Source organism: Petaurus breviceps, unplaced genomic scaffold (genome assembly GCF_028583685.1).
Source record: "Petaurus breviceps papuanus isolate PSGF00001 unplaced genomic scaffold, PetGlider_PUasm1.0 185, whole genome shotgun sequence".
Classification (NCBI taxonomy): domain Eukaryota; kingdom Metazoa; phylum Chordata; class Mammalia; order Diprotodontia; family Petauridae; genus Petaurus; species Petaurus breviceps.
Genome location: NW_027185797.1, coordinates 9,155,189 through 9,182,475, shown reverse-complemented (window position 1 = coordinate 9,182,475; position 27,287 = coordinate 9,155,189). Strand labels below are relative to the sequence as shown.

The 27,287-nt window shown below is 40.4% G+C and overlaps 1 protein-coding gene across 3 annotated transcripts in view; it reads right to left on the bottom strand.

The window, feature by feature from the left end:
* The window catches only part of PLCL2 (phospholipase C like 2), a 325,894-nt gene that overhangs the window by 85,220 nt on the left and 213,387 nt on the right, over positions 1–27,287 (bottom strand). For all 3 annotated transcript variants that reach the window (XM_069088438.1, XM_069088436.1, XM_069088437.1), the window contains exons 3-4: positions 4,980–7,466; positions 1,122–1,325 (exon numbers count right to left, since the gene is read on the bottom strand). In XM_069088438.1, the coding sequence (XP_068944539.1) occupies positions 1,122–1,325; positions 4,980–7,466 (2,691 nt within the window). The remainder of the gene's footprint in view (positions 1–1,121; positions 1,326–4,979; positions 7,467–27,287) is intronic.

Genomic DNA, 27,287 nt, shown 5'->3' with positions numbered 1-27,287 from the left:
TCTCTCTCTCTCTCTCTCTCTCTCTCTCTCTCTCTCTCTCTCTCTCATATTCTAACCACATCTTTTCTTTCCTCCCTTTCATGCCATCCTGACACTTCAGGTTTGAGGCTGGTGGGTCTCTGTGTCAGTAAAGTCTGGCAGGGTCCAGGAAAGGTCCTGGTTAGTAAGTAGAATTCTATCCTCTTTTTTAGGACTAAATACTGGGCCAAACGCTCCACATGATTAAGGGTTATATTTTCAATTTATAGAAGTTTTTTGATCTCTTTATGTTGGTAGCCAGTTGGACCTTTTCCTGAAATCCCTTACACTTGCTAGTATAAGCTGCTTGAGAAGCACTTGTATTTGTGGATGAAACAGAGGCCTTGGAGTTCAAGCCCCACCTCAGACACACACTAGCTGTGGACCCTGAGCAAAGCACTTGACATTCTATACATCTCTTTCCTCATCTGTAAAAAGAAGACATCCAACTCAACAGCCTCTGAGGTCCCTTTCAGCTCTCAACCCATGATAATCCTCATTCAGTACTCCCGTCTATTGAGGAGAATTATGCCAGTCTTTCTGAAATCCATACCAATGTAATCCTTGACTGGGCAAAGGAAGAGATCCCAAGAGTGACCAGCTAGGAAGGGGAATTCAATTGTACCAGAGTCCCTTCCTAGAACAGCTTGCTATACAAGAGGTCAGTATCTTACCTGAAAATCAACCCTGTCTAGTACCTCATGGCAGGTCCCCTAACAGGGGAGGTGACAGTGGATCCCTTGAGCTTGAGTGTTCTGAGCTGCAGTGGGCTTGGCCTCTTGGGTCCCACATTAAGCCTGGCACCATTACAGTGAGCCCCTGGGATCAGCGGGTCAATAAGCTACCCATGAGTGGTGAACTCATTCAGGTTGGAAACTGAGCAGCTCAAAGCTCCCCTACCTATAAGGAGTGGGACTGGCCCCACAATTGGCTGCTGAGACTGGGAGACCCAATCTCACAAAAACAAAGAAAAAATACCCCACGTCCAAGGAAGCAGCATTTCTAACATGGGAATTAAAGCATGAAACAGAGGAAATACAAGCTTCCTCCACACATCTGGCATGGAGATGCCTTTCTCACCCAGTCTCCAAAGAGCTACTCACCATGTCATATGTGGTGACAATCTTTTTCAAAACCTCCGGCACTATCCCTTGCAACTCCATTGTGGGGTACTGATCACTGAGATTCAGCACCACCAAGGGTGTGTTGTCAGGTCCAAGTAAGCGTGTCGATACAGCCAGAATGCACTGCATGAGGTTTGCTACAGAAGAGAGTCCGCATAATTCTTTGAATGAAACGACTGCATTCTGTTGAAAAGAAAGAAAGGAATTACTTTACAGTGAACCATGATTTCCCATTCCTCCTTCAGGTCACTCCATGCCATGCTCGAATGGCCTGGCATAATGGTCATTAACAGAGCTATGAGTGAACTGGACAATGGTCATTTTATCCAGAAAAGAAAAAAAGAAATCCAATGGCTGTTTTCCAAAGTAAATGTGGTTATGAAGGTTTGTAACCGGAACTTATCCAAAGCACAGAAAAAGGCAGAGAGGCAAAATCCTTCCGGAGGGCATGACCTCTCCAGACTAAAGTTCACAGCAATGCTAATATTTACATACAATTGTGGAAACACAAGAAGTAGCTCCTATCTACCTTCAAGGGAAAAAAAAATGCATTTTTAAAAAAGTCAGCCCCGATTTGAAGTAAGTGACACATATGCCACAGGGGAAGGTGAAATTAGTATCATAGACATTAGAATCTAACCTGGTTACTTCCTGCAAGAAACAGACAAATACTTGGGCCACTCTTGGCTTCAGTTCCAAATGCTCTTTGAGCAGGTGGTTAGCTGGTGACCCCATCGTGGACGTACAGCCCAGGCAGGCATAACCTTGACTTTCTAAGCTAACCAGTCTTCCTTCTAGTCCTCTGGACACCATCATTTTTGTTCCCAGAGGCCTCTGGGTTCTCATTTCAGACCCGTCCAAGTATACCCCAAGAATCTCCATTTAAGAAAACTCAAGGATACCTTGTAAGAGAGACAGAGCATGGGACTGTAGAAGGCATGCTGGACCTGAGGAAGAGTCTTGGCTCAGAAACTTAGCCAGATGACATCAAGCAAGTCAACTCTCTGTTTTCTCATCAACAAAATGGAAATAATACAACTTAGATGACCTGCCACAGACTAAAGTGAGGAAAGGGCTTTGACGATGGCAGAGGTCTATACAAATGTGAGCTATTGTTATTATTGCTATCATACTAGGTATCCCCAATACCTAAAATATTTAAAACTGCTCTAAGACTTTTGGGATACTCGGTATAAAGAATAGTATTGGGAGGCACCATGGGATAGCGGATAAAGGGCCAGATTTGGATTCGAGAACACCTGAGTTTAGTCCTAATTCTGACATACATAATTGCCCATATATGACCCTAGATAACCTGAAAAACCCCTTTAGGACATATGGATTGCCCATCTGCATCAGTGAAAGGGCTTTCCATGTTGGAAATTCGTTACACATCTTCCCCCAATATCATCAACAAGCATCATCATAATAAAGTCTTAGTATTTAAAGATATAGTCACAGACTACCATCCATAGGGAAATTAGCTAACCTCTCTGGGCCCCATTTCTGTAAAATGAAGCACAGTCATAATAAATCCCTAGTATTTAAAGTTGTACTGGAAGGGCAACATCAGTAGAGAAGTTACTTGACTTCCCTGGGCCTCAGTTTCCTCATCTGTAAAATAGACTGGATGGCTTCCAAGTTCAAAATCTATGGCCCTATGACTGAGCCAGGAAAGGCAATTATGAATGAATGTACATAAAGGGGTGCTGATCTGAGCAGGAGTTGGCAGCTACAAGCCAGGATACAAGAAAGAAAAACACATGTAACAACAGCCTACAGAAGTGAGTAATCATTGTGACTTTTGCCAATTACCCCTGTTTTAGGGAGTGACTAAGTAATCTTTCTGAATTATTTTTGGCTGATTCTTATTGTCACATTTAATATAAGCACCCAACTGATCCCTGTATCTTTCTGCCACCTCCACCGTCCATCATCTAAGGACCAGCCTGAGTTAGGAGATGCTCATTACCAAGTCGCCCACAAAATGATAATTTTCAGCCACGATTACTCTCTAACTAAGCCTGTCTGCTATGAGAAAAGAAAGCAGCAAGTGCTAGGGGTAGAGGAAAGATCCACACCCATAAAATCCCACGGCCATGCAAAATTAAATCTCTGCCCAGTTTACCTGTCCAAGAATTCATGACTGTGCTCCATCTTTGTGGAAACTAATAAGCTCCTATTGATTGAGTAAGCCAGGATTTTCCCCATTTGTCTATTTCTGGACAATTTCTTGCTACTTGTGTCCTGGAAAAGCTATAGAGACAGTGTTGAAGTTCAATTTGGTCTTTAAGGGAGACCAAATAACATAACATTCCCCAACTACATAAAGTTTGCACATCCATCACTGAAGACTGGAATTGATGGTTGATTTGGTAGATCCTTGGAACCATAGCCCTCCAGAGCTTCAAGGGACCTTGAAAATCACTTGGTTGTTTCCCCACATTTTACCAACAGAGAAACTGAGGCTTAAAGAAGTTATTGCTTAGCCCGGGTGCCTGGTACACGGTAGACACTTGATAAATACTACTTTGATTGAAGAATTAGCCTAAGGTCACAAAGGGTACAAGAAACACAGTTTCAAGGCTAACAAGGGGTATAAATAATTAAGAAAACTGTGTGGAAACCGCAGAGCAGATTTTGCCTGCCTGCAGAATTCTTCCAATTGTGGTCATTTTATTGTCTCTATTATTTTAAGGTAGCTAACTATTCAGAAAATACTCTGTGCCCAGATATTTGGACTTGTTTTTATCCTCCATAGCCCCCAGTGCTAATTATAAATGACATTTAAATGGCCCTTTGATGTTTGCCAAACACTCTACATGCCTGATTAGAGCCACTGGTCACTCAACGAGGAAAGTTCTACAAATGTTCTTATCCCCACGTTAAAGATGGAGACACTGAAATTCTGAGAGTGACTTGACCACAGAATCCTAAATTTTGAGCTGGATGTCATTTAGGCCTCATTTGACAGATGAGAAATTGAGGGCCAGAGAAGCAGAGTTTTGCGTGAGGCCACCCAGGGAATAAGCGTAAGACCAGAACATGAATCCACAGTCTCTTTGAAGTATCTGTTCAATTCACAAGTCTCACCAGGGCCACACGGTGAGTAAACCTCAGAGGAAGGGCTGAACTCAGGCCAAGCAGAGCATCCGTCCACCAGCCATATGGTAGCTGCTCAGTAAATAATTTGTTGCTTGATTGCTTTTAGATACCATTATATTCTCCACATAGGCAGCCCTTATCTCCTACTTTAAACATAGATACCTTATAGCCTTTATTTAAACAAAGGAGTGTCTATTTTTAGATATTTAGAGAGTCTTCTAAAACAATCTTAACAAACCAAATGAATCCATCAACCAGCAATTATTTCCTGAGCTCCTACTCTGTATCTATCTAGCATGGAATCCATTATAGAAGACACAGGAACATCACAGGCCCTGTTGCATTTCCTGAAGAGATGTTCAAATGTGTTCACATTAAAGAACATTTACAGACATCAAGGCAGAAACAGCATCTCTGTTTCTCATTATATCTTCGTAGGGGGGAAAAAAGCTCTATTAGCAAGCTTTTGTGATAAAAGACAAGACAAACACTTGTACCAAGAGTTAATTATTCTAACATATCATCCATTTTTCAGCACAAGAATATTCAATTTCAGTTTTAAAAATCTGATTGATGGTGGATAATATGTAATTAATGAAAAATATTTTGAAGGCAATTGATATTTACAAATCATTTGGGTCTAGAATATGCATAGTAATAGTGTAAACAACATACATTGGAGAGCTCTGTGTAAACACCAAAGGTTGGATTTTTAAGAAACAAGAAATGTACCTGCATGTTCTCTCTCAAATCTGTGGCATCCCGTATAGGCGGCTGGGCATTCTTGAATACTTCATCTACTGTTTTAATCCATAAGGTTCTCAAAGAGGCATATTCCCTGGATTTTTTCCCTTTCCTTACAGAAAGTCCCCTCTTGTGAGGCTTCCCTCCTCCCCTCCTGTTAGTAATAGCCACATGGACAAATAAAGATGCATGAGGCAGAACCTCCCCAGTTAAAGACTGCAGGGGAACGTGCCGGTAGCCAGTCTGTAAACACTCAAAGGGAATTGTGTACTGCCCAATAAACTCATCCCCAATATAATCATCATCCAACACTACAAAGCGCACCATGGCCAGTTCTGGGAGGTTGATCTGAAATTCAAAACTTTCATCAAAAATGGGAGTGTCTCCATTCTGGTTCACGGTTTTTGTCCTTTGTTCGGCACAGTCCGCGGGGATCCCATGGATCTCCACATAGACATAAGGATCCACCACATCCCCTTTGGCACCAGAGCCTTTGGGCTTGGGGAAGTTCTGCCCGCTGATGATTTTGATATGAAGAAGCTGCGGTGACACTCCAGGGACAGAATCTTTTGTGTTTGCGCTAAAGAAAGAGACCTCCTCCCTCATGATGGCTGGTCGCAGGACATAGCCGCAGTTCCCGTTCTGTCGAAACCAGCCGATGTTCAGGTCCATCATCAAACCGGGAGTCTGAAAGTTCATGGCAACGATTTGACAGCCGCATTTCCAAAAGTCCTGAGGGTTCATGTTGCTAGAATCAATCCTCATGGGACTAGGAAAGACTCTGGCAAGAAAGCGCTTGTTGTAATTGACAAAATCCCCTGGATTTTCATTGGCATATTTGCTGGCGAGCACTTCGTTAAAGGAGCAAACCTCCCAGTACTTCTGAGCCTGAAAGGACACTTGGAACTCTTTAAACTGAACCGATTTGCAGATGCTTACCAACTCAGAGAGTTCTTTGCAAAGCTGAAATCGTTTTACAGGAACAACATTAGTCTGTTCCACGTTTTCTTTCCCTATTCTTTGAGACATCTCTGCACCTTCATCTTCATCCGTAACATCTCCCTCTAACCCAGGGCAATTGGTGGAGAGTTTTTTTGCCTTAATGAGTATTTTCCCCTTCAGGACATCAGGCGATGGCAGATATGATTCTTCCATGTTGGGTGACGTCGTATAGAGTTTGTCTCCCAAAATCTTCTTCATGTGTTGGACCATTACCTTTTGTTGTTTGATTGAACAGTGGTTTTCTAGACACAGAATAAGAGGGTATTCTGAAGCAAAGAACGCATATTTATTGATGATATCAATTACGCTTCGGAAGACTATCTGTGAGGTCATGGTGTGGCCTGTGTAAATTACAGGCTCGTTATCTGGCCCATCCCACACATCTAATTCAACACTCCGACAGCCCATTTTAAGAGCTCGAATGTACCCCGTGATATCTGATGGGCCTCGGAACTGGTCTTCTATCAGGTAGGTATTATGAGATGAATTTATGAAGTAATGGGACAAAGGCTGCTTCATGTCCTGACAAACCTTCTTGTGCTCTGGATCAAAAATATAACAGTCAGGGGACATAAGGTAATTAGTGAAGCCGTCTATGGAGAGCCAGCCCCGCTCCTGGCCCTCTTTGGACGGCTCATATTTGTGAATGATCTCAAGGCTGACTTCTTCGTCGATGTGGGCCACACCTTGCTCTGCCTCCAAAAACATCATAAGGTCCTTAGTATCAAGGAATTCTTTATTGCTCGAAAACTGAACTAAAAGGAAATAAATTTCAGGCCGGGTACAGAGCTCGTGGAAAACCTCAGCAAATTCTTCCTTGGTCACTTCGGTGCCCGTTTTGTCCTTGGACTTATGCAGTTCTTTGAACTTCAGCTCAATCTTGCTTGTTTTTAAGCCGGGGTTGAGGTTTTTGATGCACTGCACAGCACTACATAGAGACATGTGTCCAAAATTATCTACATCAACTTCACTAAACAATTGTGAAACCCAAGAAGTCCGCATGTTGTCTTGGCTGCTCTCTATCATGTCAAGCGTATGCTTTCCATAAGAGATGAGGTATCGCAGCCCCGTGACCCAGATGTTGGCCACATCAGCAGAGTTGGCAACCAAGTCGAGTGACTCATAATTCTCTCCATAGATCACAGAAAATGCACAGTCTTCAGAGATCTGGTCGGAAATACCATTGCTGCGGAAAATATCTGTATTTTTTCCTGTTCTCACTTCCTTGATTGACTTAATGTCAATCTTGGCTTTCTCAGAGTCCTTCTTGGATGGTTCCCATCTCAGAGACTGCATGTCAGCATCTAAGAGGAAATATCGGTGGTAAATTCTAGAGTTGGAGCGAACCTTCTTGAGTTCGGAGCCTTCAACCATTGAATTAATGCAGTCACTGGCACTGCTGATCTTCTTCTCTGTGGGCATGCTGCTAAACGACACTGTCTTTTTCCGTTCCCTTTTCTGTTTGGTGCCATCCTGAGGGAAGAGAGAGAAAAAAATAATCCGTTAGTATATTTGGATAACAGATGCGTTTGGTTTTTCTGCTCTAGGCTGGCGATAAAATGCTAAGATATTTTCTCTCCTAAAAAATAAAATCGCCTTTCATTCATTAAGCACTCTATGCCTTGGGCCGTGAACTAAGATATTCATTAACTTCTAATGATTATAAAGAGCAACAGAAGAAGAGTGTGTACCACTGACAGGTATGAATTCACTCTTAAATTGATGCTCAGTGAGGTGTGTCAGATAGCCCAAGCATAACTGTAGCTGCAGGGAAATCTTTTGTGGGTAGTCCTGATCCGAATATGGTGTCCAAGTTATCTGGGTTGTTCTGGAGGCTAGACAGAAATCCGTATCAAAAGGTATCGTGTCAAGCCAGGGTCAAGATGAAAGGAGGGAGTACAAGGAGCCAGAAGTTATCCAGGAGAAATCCCAGACTCTCCGGATTTCCACATATCGGCATCATTCATGGTTCCATGAGTTATTTGGACATATGAGATTCTACTTCAGAAAGTGGAGAGGAAAAATGAAAGGGAGATGGAAAGGAGAGGAAAGAGAGGGAGAGAGAGAAAAAATAAGAAGGAAAGGGAAAGAAATAAAAGGGAGACCAAGTAAGATAGGGAAAGGAAAAGAAAGAGAAAGAAGGGGGAGAGAGTAAGAAGGAAAGGAAAATGGAGGAGGATATGGAGAAAGAGAAGAGGGAAGAAAAGGAGAGGGAGGAAGAATAAGAAAGAAATGGAAAAGAGAAGGGGGAGGGAAAGGGAAAGAGAGGGGGAGAATGGAGAGGGAGTAGGATGGACAGGAAGAAAGAGAGACAGGTAACAGGGAGGGAGAAAGGGAGACAGACAGAAAGAGACATTGAGAGACAGAGAGATGAAATAAGAGACCAAGAGGCAGAGAGATACAGGAGGAGAGAGACTTAGATTTCTTCTGGCACTCATTCCCAGCATTAATATTCTACTGCTTACTTTCAGCAAAGTGTATTCTGCATTTACAGAAGGCCCACAATCATGGCACTGCAGTATTCCTGTAATACTCCTAATAATAATACTCTAAATTAATGAGATCTGTGGTCTCTACACTCTAATGTGAATAATGTAACTCACCCTGCATAACCTGTGTTACCCTTCTACATGTCCTTCCATAAATTCGCCCCAGGGGCCCACCCAAAGTGCCAGGGGTCTTCTGCCCATTATTTTGCCATTTCATGGATAATGTATAGCTCACAAGCCATCCATGAGTTTTCCCTCATTCTTGCTAATGTCTGGAGTATCACTTTCCAAACATACAGTTCTCCAGCCAGACTCTTCCCTCTCCTCCTTCTACATATCCAGTCCTTTGCCATATCTGGCCATTTCTCCCTTCCCAGCTTTTCTCACATCCAACCCCTCCCCTACCACCTTAGTTCAGGTCCTCATCGCCTCTCACCTACATCATTACAACTTTGTCCTAATTGACAGAACCCTCCTGGTTCTGCTTCAGACTTTCTGGGCTTTGCTCCCATGCCTCAGCTGCTGTCTCACCCTGGAACTTCCCTTCGTGCCTGGGTCCTTCTCATTTTCGAATGTCTGTTCGCCTCTTCTGTCTCCTTGCCCTGGAACTTCTCTCTCCTGTTCCCATTTGGGACCCAGAGCAGGCAACATTCATTCCCCTCCTGGTTCTGTTCCCCTAGACATCTCTGACACCATCACTCATATGAGTTCCCTGTCTTCCCCGATTTTCCACTGCCTTTTGTGAGTTGTTTTCTCCCATTAGAATGCAAGCTCCTCGAGGGCAGGGCCTGGCTTGTGTTTGTATTTGTGTCCTTAGGGCTTAGCACACAGCAAGCACTAAATAAATGCTTGTTGTTTTGCCTGTTTCAAGTCTTTCCTGACTCACGTCCCTCCTCAACACATCCAGCCAGTGTTTTCCCTTAAGTACAGATCTGGCCACATCACTCTCCTCCTTCGTAAACTACAGTGGCTCCCCATTGCCTCTTTGGATTTTAAAGCTCTTCAGGACCAGGCCTTAACTTATTTGTCCAGGTTTCGGTTTATGGATATCCCTGTCCTTCCACCCCCTGTGAGCCAGCCACGCCAGCCTACTCTCTGTTCCTCACACAGGACACTCATCTCTTGTCCCCATGCCGGGTTTCCACGGGCCTGGCATGCACTTCTTCTGTGCCTCCCTGTCACAGAATTTTCCTTCAAGATGTACCACCTTCCACAAGAAGTCTCTAATACCCTTTCCCCCAGCTGTCATTGCCCTTGCCCTCAAACAATCTTATATTTAACTTTTACTGTTGTTATTGAGTTCTTTCAGTTGAGTTGACTCTCTCTGACCCCATTTGTGATTTTCTTGGCAAAGATGCTGCAGTGGTTTGCCATTTCCCTCTCCAGCTCATTTTACCACTGAGGAGACTTTAGCAAACAGGGTTAAACAACTTGCAGAAGGTCACATAGTAAGTGTCTGAGGCCACATTTGAACTCAGATCCTCCTGACATGTCTGGGTCAATGCCCTACCTACTGGGCACTTAGCACAGAACTTGACACATAGTGAGTTAAGTGCTTGCTTCTCTGATGACCTTCTTTGCCCCATATCCCTGGGTAACACATTGCAGCTTACTCAAAGCCACCACAGGCCTCCCCATGGCCCACCAAGGTCATCCTCAGCGTCTTTAGAAACACTGGATTGCATTGTGAGTAGCTGTAAGACACCATTGGAAGCAATTCAGTATTATTGGGTCATTAAAACTACCCTAAGAGAAACTGGGGACTACAGAGATTTCTAAAGTCTTTCCAAATTCTAGTGTCTTGTTCAGTTCCAAAAGCAAATCACATGACTCCCTTCCCCCAAACCCATTCACACATTTCCCTGTCTCTAAAAGTTGATTTATTAGTAGGCAAAAATCATCTTTACCATAAAGAACATTCTGTTTAAGCTTAAGTTGGATGATTTCAAACAATTAAAAAAAATTTAACTTAGAAAAGCTATTACCTTTTAATTTATACATGAAATCTGTGACAAGTTTTCAATCATTGAACTGAATTCCATTTTTTCCTCATTTCTTTCACATTCAGAGTATGAGGATTGGGGGATAAAACTTAGAGTTACAAAATCATACTAAAGGAAAGTATCATGGGCCCAAGGGGGGGAGGGGGAGAAACACATGCAGTCAAATATTATACTAAGATCACTTTAATTCTCTTAGTCTGGGCATAACCAGTTTAGAGGAAAATCTCTTTCATCTGTATTTTGAAAAGCTATTATTCTCTCCTCTATGGCTGGAACTCAAAACTGCTCTTACTTTTTGAATATATACCATTTCATAAGCAAATTGCATCTCAGGTAATTAAATTCCAACTGACTTTTATGCGTATCATTTCCCTCAAAGTTTCACAATGAGTAATAGAGGAGTCTGTGATTTGGATACTAAGATAGAAGGCATAAAAGCCAGTGGTAAAAGTACCTTTTTAAAAAACAACTCTATCTTCAGAGACAAGAGAAGGGGAAAAAAAAAAAAACCAAGGGTCACTCTATCCACAAAAACACATTTTATTAAAATGGCTCCAGATCCCTGAGGCGTGCATTGTGTTTTAAATGTTCAATCAGGTTTGCATGAAATTAAATCTGTGATCAGCCCTAAGTGAGGGCATGAAACCCTTGAACATGGAAATTCACATTTTCCAGAACAGAAGGGACTTTATTAAAGAGCCAGACGAATTCAAGGGGAAGCTCAGAAATGAGAGAATGCCCTAATCAGTAGCAGAATGTCTCCACGCATTATGGTTTCCTATAAAAAAAAACAACACAAAAATACTGGTATTGGGAAATAATGAAAAAAGGAGTCACAATAAGATGAAAAATCCATGAGGAAAATAAATCTTCAAGTCTTTACTATCCATAAACTTTTTTTTTGCCATAATATTATAATTGCTTTACTTTAGCATTTTAGATATACTATTGCAAAGACCCAAGGCTTTTTCTGGTCAGCTTTTTCCCTCTACTGACAAAATCAAGCACTCAATGGAGACTCATGGTAGAAATCTACTACAGCTTGAAAAGAAATCATCTTTCAGCTAGCCTAGCGGTTAACTAGTCTGAACATTCTAGTTCATTATGGGCCCACATTTGAGCCTTTTAAGTATAGTAGGTACTCAATAAATGTTTATTGGTTAATTGGTTACTTACTGAGACAGGGAGTGGGGTAGACTCATGACTTCATGTGAAGTCCCAATGTAGAAACCTTTCCTCTTGGAACAGACTGATTATTCACCTATAATTTACAGTCTTCTAGAGTTGTCAGGGGACACTGGGGGGATTAAACAACTTTCTCATGGTCACATAGCAAATATATGTGCAGAAGTTGACTCTAAGCCTTCCTTACACCAAGATCTGCCCTCTAATCAATAAGTCACATTATCTCTCAAAACTATCTCCCCCCGCCAAAAAAAAAGTATGGCCAATATAACATTCCAAATGAAAAGATTTTCTTTTTTATTATTGGGAAAAGAGACATGTACTCACCAAATATAGTCAACATATTTTGTTAGATTGTTATATGTGTGTTATGCTAGGCACAGAGTGGGCATTCAAGAACTATTTGTTCAATGGTTGATATCTGGCTTGTCTTTCGTTTTCTTGCAGCATCTTCCCCTTCATCTCCTTGGCAATCCAGTGGTAATGGCCTCCCTGACATTTCTTGAACGTGACACTCTAGCTCCTAACTCGGGGCATTGTCACTGACTGTCTCCCATGTCTGGAATTCTGCCCCTTCCCTCCATCTCCTGGCTTCCCTCAAGTCTCAGTAGAAATCTCATCTTTTCACGGTCTTTCCCAAACATCATTAAATGCGAGTACCTTCCTTTTGTTGACTACATCTAGTCTACCTTGTGTAAGTCTTGTCTGAATAGAATTGTTGCATGTTTCCCCCAGTAGACTGTGAGCTCCTTGAGAGTAGGGCCATGTTTTTCCCTTTCTTTCTACTCCTCATGCTTTGCACAGCTCCTGGCACTTAGTAGGAGCTTAATGAATCCTTTTGGATTTGACTTAATAGAAAGGAGAAACATTTTTCCTGTACTTGCAACAGATAAAGGATGAACTCAGACTCCATGAGTGGTCCCTAACCTAAGGTAACATCACAAGCTAGTACACAAAGTGGTGGGACTAGCAACAACCTGAATATTCTATTCTGCTATAAACATTCTATTCTAACTTAAACACACACATACATTTAGTTATATTTTAATGTTTCAGCTACTTGAATAAAGCACTGGGCTTGAAGTCAGGAGAACCTGAGTTCAAATCCAGCCTTTGACACTTATTAGCTGTGTGACCCTTGGCAAGTCACTTAATATCTCTCTCTACCCTAGTTTCCTCTTCTATAAAATGTAGATAACAAGAGTACCTACCTCCCAGATCAAATGAGATAATAGTTGTGAAGTGGCATTTGCTTATTCCCTCTATGTGCCATGTACAATAAGGAGAAATTTCCATCTTATCATAGTTCCATGATCTACATCCAGAAGGTATCCCTGAATTTTTATAAATGTCTTACTCTACGCTCCAGAATATGCTGGTAAACATTTAACAACTGGCACTCTGGAAAAATAAATGTATACACAACATACTTTTAAGTTTAATCTGCACTGCTAAGGCGTACTCCATCATTTAAGTCTAGACAATCAGCAAAAATAGTAAATCAAGCCCTGATCTGTAGTGTCTTCAGATTTCAGAGATGTAAGTGCACACACTGGAAATTGGACAATTCCCTCCCAAGCCGGAATATGAGTTGCTCCAACAAACCCCTGCCTACACTAAATATTGGTGAGTATGTTTTAAAATTGTGCATTGTTCAACTATTTCAAAGACCAACGTGTTAAAATCTAAGACTTGAAGAAGTCATGAGCATTTAAATCATTCTCTAAGACAGACTCTTCATCTTTTTTCTGTCATGGAAACCTTTGGCAGCTTGTTCTTCTCAGAAGAAGGATTTTAAACAATTAGAGAAAATGTTAGCATTCAGGTAGAGGTTAGTGAAAACAAAGATGTGATTTTTCTTTCTCACCCAAGTTTACGAACCCCATGAAATCCATTCACAGAAACTCAAGTTAAGAAGCTTAGTGTTAAGAGAACTGGGGTCCACAAATGAGTGCGGCTATCATGTTCAATCTTGGTATCTCCATTGCATATGGCGGGTACCTCATAAATGTCTCTGGTATCAAAGAATGGCAGGGTTGGGAGAGGTCCTAGAAGCCACCTTATCCAACCTACCTACTCTATGACTTTTCATTAGATAGCACTTGTCTCTATTTGATATGTAGCCCAATAATTATAGGGTCTTCTTTCTCTATAACTGCTTATTTGAGTGATGTGACCTTTCATATCTGAGCTCAAATTCTATGTCCTTCATAAGCCTTCTCCAATCCCTCCAGGACTTAGGGAACTCTATGAATCCACTGGATTAGACAGTGTTATAGGGTTTATTTTACAGGGTTTATAGCACCTGTGCACATTAAATAATTTGATCCTCATGACAATCTTTAAGGTGGGTAGGACATAGCATTACTCTCAATAAATTCTTAGAACATAAATGGCAATTAGGGACCACACCAACCCACACCCTGTAATCTAACCAAAAATACAGGCAAATTTGTACTCATATATATCTGAGGCAGTTAGGTGGCACAGTAGATAGAGCACAAAGCCTGGAATCAGGAAGACTCATCTTCCTGAGTTCAAATACAGTCTTAGACACTTACTAACTGTGTGACCCTGGGCAAGTCACTTAACCCTATTTGCTTCAGTTTCCCCATCTGTAAAATGAGCTGGAGAAGGAAATGGCGAACCATTCCAGTATCTCTGCCAAGAAAACCCCAAATAGGGTCACAGAGTTGGACTGAATGAAAAATGATTGAACAACAATAAAATACAGGTAATGATAGCCCCTACCTCCCATGGTTGTTGAGAGAATAAAAGGAGATAACCATTGTAAAACGCCTGACACATAGTAAGCTCTATAGAAATATTATTCTCAAATTATCTCTTGAGTTAAAGAATGTGACTCCATAGTGCTACCAAAGAAATCCATAAAGTTGTGATTCGTGCTAGAAAGCTAATATGCTTTCTTTTCTTGACCTATTTTAACTCTGCAGAGTCCTTTCACATCTGTCATTGTATCTGGCCTTCACAACACCCTTTTGAGGCCTGACAGGATCCTACTTATTATTAAAATAGGTTAATATAATGAGTAAAAATGTAACCTCCTCTCACTTTGCCCAATCAAGTCCTATAACAATAAAAAAACTGTTTGTTAAATAAAACGCAAGTATAATTCAGTAGACTGCATATAATTCTGAGGTGCTGCTTAATAAAAGTAAACCAAAACATATATTAACACTATTTATCCATTCATCTATCTATACTTATCTACCAGTGCCTCTCTATACATCTATCTGTTTTCTACCTATATATCCATCTACTACTCTATCTGTCCATCCACCAATCCAGATATCTATCTACCATCTCTCCATCTACTCATTTCTCCATTTATTTATCTGTTTGTCTATCCTGGCTGTTGAATGAGATGACTTCTGGGGTCTCTCCCAACTCTGACATTCTGTGATACCAGAAATGTTTATGAGGTACTCACCTTATTCAGGGTACTATGATAAGCAGTGGAGATACAAAGATTGAATATGATAGTCACACTCATTCGTGGGCTCCACTTCACTTAGCAGTAAGAACATGGCTTCTTAACTTGAGTTTCTATGAGTGGATTTTATGGGGTTTGTAAACTTGGATGGGAAAGAAAATTGAATGTTGACATTTCCTTTAATTGTTTAAAATCCTTCTTCTGAGAAGAAGTTGATAGGTTTCTCCAAGCTGCCAACGGTTTCCGTGACAAAAAAAAGAAAATGAAGAGCCTGTCTTTGAGAATGATTTAAATGATCACAGCTTCTCCAGCTCTTAGGGTTTTGCATGTTGGTCTTTGAAATAGTTGCATGATGCACAATTTAATTTATCCTCTGAATCCTGAAAAGTTGGCTTCAGCTTCTGCTATGTTAGAGCGGAACACTTCATCTCATGTGTAATGGCTTGTCCTCAAAAGGTGGTAGGTGATGACAGTCTGTGGAAAACACATCTGGCCCACTCATCCCTTTCCCCCACATTAACATGATTTGTCAACAGAAGGAGGAAGAAAAGCCAATGATATGAGTAAGCAAAAGTTTTAGTGAAAATACCAGTCCTGGGCTTCCAGAGCCCTGGTACTTTAGAAGACAATTATTTTCTGCTGTTTCCCAGATGAGCACATCATAACTGATTTGCTCAGACTTTGTTATTTAAGACTGATCCCTCCAATTGCAATCGGAATTGAAATGCAGCTCCAGCACCACCTTCCTGAGGAACTGCTGGTGCTCTCCCTCCCCAAATATCTTGTATGTACTTTGTAGTTACTCTACACACACTCCTATTACTCAATTTACTCCGTATATCCTACGGCCATTGTATGCACTAACCACTAAAGCTTAAAACCACACAAAGACTTTTGCGCCACCCTTTATATGTTCATGATATCTCCTCAGAGGAGGAGGAGAAAGAAGAGGGGCAGCATTTACATGAGCTTTAGGGTTTCCAAAGTGCTTCACTTTACTTTTTACTAACTGCTTTGACCCCCAGTGCCTAGCACAGAGAACAGTATGGGGTAGGTGTTCAATAAACGCTTATTGGTTGATTCTGTTAGTTTAAAACAAAACAAAAAGGATTAGTGTCTTGATCAAGACCAGGGTCCTATGAGCAGCCCAACTGTTTCAACAATAATCCCTTTAGCAAAATGTTATATCTCCAACCTGATTTGAGTCATTGGTGAAAACAAGTGGGGAACGGACCAGAGAAAGGGATGCCTGTCCTTTAAAAAATACACAGAAACATAAGGTTGGGTAACTGTAGGCTGGCCTTTCTTCCATTCAATCATACTAACTTGGAATGGAAGAGCGACTAATTCAGGCTGCTCCATAGATCCCTTGCAGGATTTTCCAGACAGCTTCTGAGCCTTGACATGCCTCCCAAGGACACCAGAAACAGACCCCAGGATGCAGGTGGCCCCTTTGAAGGTACTTTAGAAGGATGAGCACATCAGGCCTTAAGGAGAAGCAGAAATAGTCAACTACTGATTATCTGTCCTCAAGGTAGCAGCTTTTGCTAGAAGTAAGGCAAACTATGAAAGAGCTGCCATGGTTTTCTGCGCAAACTTTCTGAGGCACCCTTCCTTCACATGCTTCACCATTTCCATTTACCCATCTCCTTATGTGCCTTTCACCAAGGAGGTGATAAATTTTTCAGCCACATGAGCCCTCAAAAGCCAGTTATCACGTAATCAAGGGAGAGTCCTCCTAATGATAAAACTGTAGGTCCTTGAAGGACCATAAATGACTTCTCTGGAAGACGTATGTCCCTTTAAGAATTATACACCTTTAAATTTCCCAGTCCTTCAAAAGAGCTCTTATTGGCAGAAATTCCAGGGACAGTTCCAGGGACTTCATGAGAAATGCCAATCAACCTCAGTGGAAATTCAAAGGGCAGAAGATCAGGGAAAGAGACTTTTATTGTTCTTCAAAATCAGAATGACAGACTATAGGAATTAAGTCTTCAAAAGGAGCCTTGGGGGGAAAAATGAAAATAAATTTATTCCTTTAAAAAAATAAAAATTACAGCAAGGACCTGTATTCATGAAGACCCTGGATAATATATTTTTATGATTCTTGGTAGAACTAACCAACTCAATAGCTTGTCGCATCCCATGTCATGAACAACCCAACATCAGAAATTGAACCTGTAACAAGTACACTAACACCAAATGGCTAAGCATTTCTGTTCTTTCAGGCTGAGATTGTTGCTTGAAGAAGGAAAAATACAAAGGAAGAGTGACAAGAATATCATCTAAAAACCTTTTGTGTGAGGCACAGCCAAGATGGAGAGAAGCTGAAAAGTTGCCTAAGCTCTCCTCATTTTCCCACAGAAACGTTAAATTTAGCCTCTAAACAGATTCCGGAGTGACAGAACCCACAAAACGATGGAGTGAAACAATTTTCCAGCTTAACATAACTTAGATGGACTTCAGGAAATGTCTATCTCACTTGGATAAAAGCAGAGCACAGCCCAGTGAAGATGCTGTCTGGGCAAGCCAGCGGGAGGCTCTTAGTGACAGCACAGATCACCAACTGAGGTCCCTAGGTCTTTGTTCATCAGGCCAGCAGTGAGGCCTCCAATCCTAGCACAACAGGCAAAACAAGGCTGGGCCACTCCAGCAGAGTGGGCGAGACATGAGTACTTGAAGCCCCAACACAGAAAGTCAGTGACCATGACCCCCAGAACAAGAAGCTTGGGACAGTGACACCTGTGCTCCAGAAGCAGAGGTCGACTTTTAAAAATTAGCAAAAAACAAAAAGAGCCCTAACCATAGAAAGGTACTATGGCAACAGGGAAGATCAAAACACAAACTCAGGAGAGTTTGTCAACAATGTCAAAATGCCTACGTGTGAAGCCTCAAAGAAGAATAAGAATTGGTCTCAAGCCCAAAACTCTTCTTGGAAGAGCTCAAAAAGGATTTTAAAAATCAAGAGAGAGGTAGAAGAAAAAATGTGGAAAGAAATGAGTCATATAGGAGAATTACAAAAAAAGAGTAAATAGTTTAGAAAAGGAAGTACAAAATTTGAATACAAACAGAATTGGCCAAATGGGGAAAAAAATCCACTGAAGAAAACAACCCCTTTAAAAGCAGAATTGGCAAAATAGACAAAGAGATAGAAAAGCTAACTGGAAAAAAAAATCCTTAAAAATTAGAATTGGGAGGCAGCTACTTGGCACAGTGAATAGAGCACCAGCCCTGGAATCAGGAGGACCTGAGTTCAAATTTGGCCTCAGGCACTTAACACTTACTAGCCATGTGACCTTGGGCAAGTCACTTGACCCCAATTGCCTTGCTTATCCCCCTCCAAAATAAAAAAGGCAAAAAAAAAAAATTAGAATTGGCCAAGCGGAAGCTAATGACTCTATGAGACATCGAGAATCAGTCAAACAAAATCAAAAGAATGAAAAAATAGAAGAAAATGTAAAATGCCTAACTAGAAAAAACAAGTTATGTGGAAAATAGGTCCAAGAGAGAAGTTAAGAATTATTGGATTAAAAAAAAAAGTCATTATCAAAAAAAGAGCCTAGATAGCATCTTTCAAAAAAATTATCAAGGAAAACTGCCCTGATACCCTAGAACCAGGGGGTAAAGTAGTCATTGGAAGAATCCACAGATCACTTCCTGAAAGAGATACCAAAATGAAAACTCCAAGAAATATTGTAGCCAAATTACAGAAAGAAACAATCCAAATAGCAAGGATCCACATTCAGGACTATACAGGATTTAACAGCTTCTACATTAAAAGATCAAAGGGATTGGAATATGATATTCTGGAAGACAAGGGAGCTTGGATTACAACCAAGAATCAGCTACCCAGCAAAACTGAGCATAATCTTTCAGGGAAAAAGATGGGCATTCAATGAAATAGGGGACTTTCAAACTTTCTTGATGAAAAGGCCAGAGCTGAACAGAAAATGTGATCTTCAAATAAAACGCTTTGATGTGATATTAAAAAAGGGGGTGAAAAAAAGGAGTGTCCTGGGAGAAGAGGAAAGGGTAAGGCAGAATAGAGCAAGTTACATCACATGAAGAGGTATAAAAGACCTGTTATTACAATAGAGGGAAAGAAGGGATCATTGAGTATTGTTCCAACCTTACTCTCGTCAGATTTGGCTCAAAGAAGGAATAACTTACACACTCAGTTGGGTATAGAAATTCATCCCACCCTATAAGAAAGTAGGAGGGGAAAGAAAAGCAGGGGGGCTGATAGAAGGAAAGGCACATTGAGGGAGGTGGTAGTCAGCTTCTGGGATAAGAACTCACTATTTGAAAAAAAATACTGGGACACCTGGAAAATAGTATGGCAGAAACTAGGCATAAACCAACATCTCATAACCTATATCAAGATAAGATTGAAATGGGTACATGATTTAGACATAAAGGTTGATACCATAAGCAAATTAGGAGAGCAAGGAATAGTTTACCTGTCAGATCTATGGAGAAGAGAAGAATTTATGACCAAATAAGAGATAGAGAATATTATGAAATGCAAAATGGATCATTTTGATTACATTAAATTAAAAAGATTTTAAACAAACTAAACCAATGAAACCAGGATTAGAAGGAAAGCAGAAAGCTAGTAAACAATTTTTATAGCCAGTATTTCTGATAAATTTCTCATTTCTTTTTTTTTGGAATTTATTTATTTTTAGTTTCCAACATTTATTTCCACAAGATTGTGAGTTCCAAATTTTCTCCCCATCTCTCCCCTAACCTCACCCAAGATGGCAAGCATACTGATTACTCCTTCCACCAGTCTGCCCTCTCACATCCCCCCATCCCTCCCCTAAAGGCCTCATTTCTAAAACATATAGAGAACCAAGTCAAATTTATAAAAATAACAAATCATTCCCCAATTGATAAATGGTCAAAGGATATGAACAGGCAGTTTTCAGGCAAAGAAATTAAAATTATCTCTGGTTATATGAAAAAATGCTACAAATTACTATTGATTAGAGAAATACAAATTAAAACAACTCTGAAGTACCACCTCACATCTATCTGATTGGCTAATATGACAGAAAAGGAAAATGATAAATATTGGAGAAAACGTGGGAAAACTGGAACACTAATGCATTGCAGATGGAGTTGTGAATCGATGCAACCATTCTGGAGAACAATTTGGTGCTTTGCCCAAAGGGCTATAAAACTGTGCTTACCCTTTGTTCCAGCAATACCACTACTAGGTCTGTACCCCAAAGAGATCACAAAAAGGGGAAAGGACCCACATGTACAAAGATATTTCTAGCAGCTCTTTTTGTGGTAGCCAAGAATGGGAAATTGAGGGGATGTCCATCAATTGAGGAACGACTCAACAAGTTGTGGTACATGAATATAACGGAAAACTACCGTGCTATAAGAAATGATGAGCAGGCAGATTTCAGAAAAACCTGAAAAGACCTACATGAACTGATACTGAGTGAAGTGAGCAGAACCAAGAGAACACTATACAGTAATAGCAACATTATGCAAAGATCAGCTTTGACAGACTTAGCTCTTCTTAGCAATACAATGATCTAAGACAATTCCAAAAAGACTCATGATTAGAAAATGCTATCTGTATCCAGAGAAAGAACCATGGAGTCGGAATGCACATTGAAGCATACTATTTTCACTTTTTTTTTCCTTCTCTTGGTTTTTCCCTTGTGTTCTGATTCTTCTTTCACAACATGACTAATGTAGAAACATGTTTAACATGATTGTACATGTATAACCTATATCAGATTGCATGCTGTCTTGGGGAGGAGGACAGGAGGGAGGGAGACAAAGATTTGTAACTCAAAATATTATAAAAGTGGATATTGAAAACTATCTTTACATATAATTGAAAAAAATACCATTAAGTGGGGGAAGAAACAACTTTGGTGTACTTAGTACCAACCCTTAAGAAAGCAAACAGAAATTTTACCCTTTCTGGATTCCATTTAACTGGTACAACTACGTGCTACTGTTTGAACTAGTCTCCTCATCATCAGAAAGTGCAGATAAAGGCTGTTAGGAAACCATCCCAAATCAGCAGGTGCCCCGATCACAATGGATTTTTGGAATCTTTCTTAAAAAATTAATTTATTGAAAAAAAAACCACATTTGCTATTTGTACTATCAACATGATCTTAAAAACCATACAACTCAGTTTTAACTTAAACCATATCTTTGTGTCCAAAAGGTATGTAACCAAAAAAATTATTCAAGTAATTTAGATGGAAATAAGACTTTTACTTGAAAAGAAAATATTGATAATTTGAGCCAAAGCAGTTTTGGCTTGAATTTTTCAGTTAAGTATTTCTATTTCACTTTGTATATGTAGACAAAAATATGACATTCAAGTCAAGTCATCTAATGTTAACTGAAACAGAATCAGAATTTGAGAGCAGGGAGGGATCTCAGCAGCCATCTGGCCCAGCCCATACTTGAAAGGAATTTCTATTATAATATACCTAACAAATGATCACCCAGTTTCTTCTTGGGAACTTCCAGTGAGTAGGAACCTACCACCCCCAAAGACAGTGCATTCCACTTTTGTTATTAAGTTTCCCCTGACATCAAGCCTAAATATGCCCCTTTGTAACTTCTACCCATTGCTCCTACTTTGGACTATTGGGACCAAAAGAAGTCTAATCTTTCTACATGACAGTCATTTAAAAATTTGGAAGATAGCTCTCCTAATCCTGCCCCTACTTCCTTATATCTTCTCTTCTCAAGGCTAATCATCTGTGGGTTCCCTCAACCATTCCTCATATGATATGCACTCAAGACTTCACTATCCTGGCTGTCCTCCTCTGGATTCTGGACAATGTTAGGAAAATAAACCACTCATTTCTATAAAACAAGAAAGAAATTTATTACAAGTTGAGACATTATAGACCTACTCACAGTTCTGGGTAAAAGAATGTGTTTTGGGATCATAGAATGACACAGAAAATCTTATTTTCATAACAACACTCAGTCTTTCAGGCTATTGAAATATTAATTCAAAGTTAATTTACAAAAAAAAAAAAGGTATGTTTGTATCCAATGTAAACTATAATAAAATTCATCATCTTTCTCCAGTCATGGAAAACTTAATGGTTAGCAGGGAGCCCATATAAATGACACTGGCAACACTTTATATTCCAATGAAAATATTGATGCTAATGAACTTTAATTTATGAACTATAATGGCACTTAAGTGACTCACTTTACTGTGAAAATTGTCACTGCTTCTCAATTGCATGTAAAGTAATATGGTACTCAACCAATTCCAGTCCACTCACTTGCAATGCTAAAGCCATATTTCAGGACAAGGTTACCTGCCTTCAATTTTTTAAACTATCTCTTGGGTCTTTCTGAGCCCCGCCCCCCCCAAATAACAATAATCCAAAGTACAATTATATGGTGTAGATGTGTTAGATCTTTAGAATTTTTAGCATATGCTTGCTGGTGCTAGTTGTTTAACCTTTCTAGGACATACTTCTAGGCTTGTAGCTCTACAGAGAAGGGATCTCAGTTGCCATTTTGTCCAACCACCTACCTCCTTTGGTTAAGTGCCTCACCCACACAAAAACAGGAAAACAGAAAGATCTATCTCCCAACCTCAAGAGTAATTTTCCCCTTGAACCAACTCTCCGCTTGGCTAGAAGAGGGTTTTCAAATAGGCAGGAGGCAGCCACCTTGACTGATGGAAGGGGGAAAGACATACACCTGGGCCTTTGACTGGAAGGGGGTGGAGGAATGAGCAGTCGGCCATCCTACAGCAAAGCTGCCCCATACCCTCCCTCCGAGCCCCCGAGCCCCCCAGGTGATTAGCTCAGGGAATCATTTATTTATATAATACTGTTTAAATTTTCCTTTTGAAAGGAAATGTCCTATTAAAATTTAGCATGCCACCTTTTTGGGGAGGGAGAAGTGGGGGAGCTGGTTATTGTTGTTTATTCCTGAAAAAAATTAAGGTACTTCCCTTTGCTTTTTTTAACTCAATGAGTCAGAGGGGGGAAAAAAGTTGGGTTTTGTGTTACACACAAAAACTCAGGAAATATGAGAAACGTAACCCTCCAGAGAACCTTCTTTAGACCCCACCTTCTCTACGCAGCCTTCCTTGACTACTCTGGCTCTCACTGATCTCACCCTGAACCACATATTACACGCCGTGCCGCACTGTTCTCTAGTTGCTTTGCGTAGGTTAGTTTCGCTTTCTCAACTCAAATGTCACATCACTGATAGCAAGGCTGAGGTCCACATCTCCACGGTAGGTAGATGATAACCCAATGAAGAGGTTATCATAGACACAGAGTTTGGAGGGGCTTTGGAAATCACCCCGTCCGACCCCTTCGTTGAAGAGATGAGGGCACTGTGGTGTAGATATAGACAAAGGGACTTGCCCACGGTCCCACAGGTGGTGACATGCCCAACTCTGAACATCTGTAGTAGTTTTTCTAGGGTGTGTCTGTTTTTAATCTCTGTTACTTATGTAAAGAAAAAATAAAGATACATTTCTTTTTTTAACTTTCTCAACCCGGAACACACTAGTACCTACTTCACTATTGGTACTTGAATCATCCATCATTCATAAGACAGTATGCGTTTTTTTCAGCCTGTTCCAAATTCTGTTTATGTCACATTTAATATTTCTTCATCTCAAACAAATGTCTTATTAATGCCTTGGTTCTCTCTGACATCCCCATTGCTTCCCAATGACCCTCCCTCCTCTTCCTCTACAGAACTCTTCCTTATACAGTTATCCCTTCCGCATCACAAGGGTTACAGGTGAGGCACCTCCTTGATCTGGAAAATCCGTGTATAATTGTTTGGTCCTCCCTTCCTATCAGAGGAGTCTCAACTTTTTCTTTTTCCTTCACGGGGTGTTTACAGTACCTTATTGTAAAATTTGGATTAAGGATTTGGTCACAGGCATATTTTCTGCATTTCTGAGTTTCTGAACTTTTTTCTGTCATCTGCTGGCCTTTGTGTGTCGTCCACAACTTCTGCAAAACTCCCCCAAAATTCCCATTTATAGTAATTTCTTATGCCAACACATAATATATCAAAACTGAAATGGGGAAAGTCATAATATAGAAGGGATAACTGTAATAACATATAGCTAAACCTAACAAAGGGGCAGCAATGTGGCACAGTGGACAGAGTGCATGGTCTCACTCATATTCCTGAGCTCAAATCTGGCCTCAGACACTTACTAGCTGTGTGACCCTGGGCAAGTCATTTAACCCTGTTTGCCTCAGTTTCCTCATCTGTAAAATGAGCTGGAGAAGGAAATGGCAAATCACTCCAGTATTTCTGCCAAGAAAATCCCAAATGGGGTCAGAAAGTCAAACATGACTGAAATGACTGAACAACAAAATCTAACAAGTCAACATATGGGGCATGTCCAGTCATATAGCCCTCTTCACTCCTTCTCTGCTCAGAAGACGTGTGTGTTTTGGCTACAATGCTTCAAAGTCACATTTGGTCAATGGACTGTTCAGATTTCTGATGGCTCTGACTATTGCCCTTCTTACATCATTGTGGTCACTGTGTTCTCCAACTCCCTCTGAATAAGTCCCAAGAAGCCTAGGATTTCTCTGAATTCCTTACATTCACTGTTTCTTATGGCACAATAATATTCCATTACATTCATATGTCACAATTTTTTTTTCAGTCATTGAGTACTTACTACCACCACAAAAAAAAAAAAAACAAACCAAAAACATACCACTTTCAGTATTTTTATTTATAAAGGACTTTTTTCTTCTTCTTGGACTTCCTTGGATTGTAATGCTAGGTCAAAAGGTATGAGCAGCTTAGTGACTTTTCTAGTATAAGTCTGTGTCCTTTTACAGAATGGCTTTTTTTCCTTTTGTCATCTTTGGTAAACTCATAGATCTGAGGTGAAACCCCAGAGATTTATAATTTGCATTTCTCTTACTAGTGATTTGGAGCATATGGTTGTTTATGGCTGAATTGCTTTTTTAAAAAAACTGCCTGCTTATATTTTTTGGCCAACTTATCTGTTAGAAATTGGCTCTTGTTCTGACATATTTGTACCAATTATTTATAAAGCTTTGATTGAAAATCTTTATCGGAGATTTTTGCTATAAAGATTTCCCCTCCCCCCAACAGCTTCTCTTCCCGTTCCAGTTACATTGATTATCTTCATTAAAAACCTTTTTAATTTTGTGTTAGTAAAATTGTCTTTTTGTCTTTTATGATTACCCCTTTCCTGTTTGATTAAGAATTCTCTCCATAGTAATAGTTGTATAAGATACCCCCTTCCATGCTACATACTGCCTACCCAGCAAAGGATTCAGAGTTTTAAGGAGGAAAAATGATCCCATTTCTATAAGTGATCCTAGCGCTCTTAAAATTTACAAAGTAGAATAGGAATTCTTCATCTTTATTTTTGCCCTGGACCCCACTGACTCTCTGAGGAAGCCTACAGACCACTTCTTAAAAGAATACTTTTATTTTTTTTTCATTTCCACATTAGTCATGTTTTGGAAGAAGAAGAAGACCAAAAGGGGAAAACCAAGAGAAAGAAAAAACAAAGAGAAAATAGTCTGCTTCAATCTGCATTCAGACTCCATGGTTCTTCCTCTGGATGTGGACAGCATTTTCCATCATGAGTCCTTTGGAATTGACTTAAATCATTACATTGCTGAGAAGAGCCAACTCTATCAAGGTCGGTCATCGCACAATGTTGCTATTACTGTGTACAATGTTCTCCTGGTTCTGTTCAGTTCACTCAGCATCAATAAAAGAATGCTTTTAAATACACAAAATTAAAAGCAGGATTGCAGAGGAAACCAGTGATCCAAATACGGGCTTTTTAAAAGTCATGCAAAGTATACTTCCATATTAGCCATATTGCAAAAGAAAACACACTCCCTTCCCCCCTCAAAAAATAAGAAAAATTAAGTAAAAAGAGGACACATATCTGCACTCAGTTCATCAGTATCTTTCTCTGGAGGTAGATGGCATTTTTAATCATAGAGCCTTTGGAATTGTCTTGGATTACTGTGTTGATCAGAGTAGCTAAGTCTTTTACAGTTTATCATCATTATAATTAAATATAGTTATCAAAATTAAAAAAAAAAACTTAAGTTCATGCATCCTCAGATGAAGAACTCCTGACCTCAGAGACATCTTTGATGTTCCCATTTCTTTCATTATCTATATTCAACCCTTTGGGCAGATTTTTTTCTTTTCTTCTTTTGAAATAACTCATGGATTCTGTCACCATCCTAGGAGACAGGTTCATGCAGTAGTTCATGCAGCTGGGGACATCAGACCAGGGTGTTCCCTCCTAGGCAACTGTTACCTTAATTACAGCCCCTGCCTCAGACCTGGTCTCTCCGTCTCCAGTCTCTTCTTCCCTTCAACACCCCCTATGTAGACAGCCTGACTAATCCTCCTCAAACTGACTACTATGTCCACAACAGAATAATATTTTACATATATCTTCTATTTTATCATTTACAAAACATTCTCACAGACATTTTTTCATCTGATCCTCATAGCCACTCAGTGAAGAAATGGGCAGATATGATTACTCCCAATTTACAGATAAGAAAACTGAGGTCTAGGAATTTTCTTAAGGTCACATAGCCAGTAAATGGCAGAGAAGGCAAATGAATGGCTTATGGCCAGTAAGTGACAGAGCTGAGACTCAAACCCTCTGGAATCCAAATGGTTCCTTTATCATTGCCCCTTGCTCAGGAACCTCCGATGATTCCCTGTAATCTGTCACTTTAAATCCCACCAGGTCTAAACTCTTTAGAATAATATGCTTCCAACCCACTCTCCAACCTAACATTCTACTCTTCCCCCAAATGCACCTTCTACTCCCATCAGGTCAGACTCATTACTCTCTTCTGAACATGTCATGCTCACTCCAGCTTTGGTTAGTCAATGTTTAAAATTGTATTGATGGGGGCGGCCAGGTAGCACAGGGAGTAAGAGCACAGGCTCCAGTGTTGAGAAGACCTGGAGATTGAATCCCGGGCTCAGACACTTAGCACCCACCCAGAAACACCTGGCCGTGTAACCTTGAGCAAGTTACTTAACCCCCCCCCCAATTGCTTAGGGGTGGCCAGGTGGCTCAGCGAGTAAGAGCACCGGCTCCAGTGTCAGGATGACCTGGATCAAATCCGGGCTC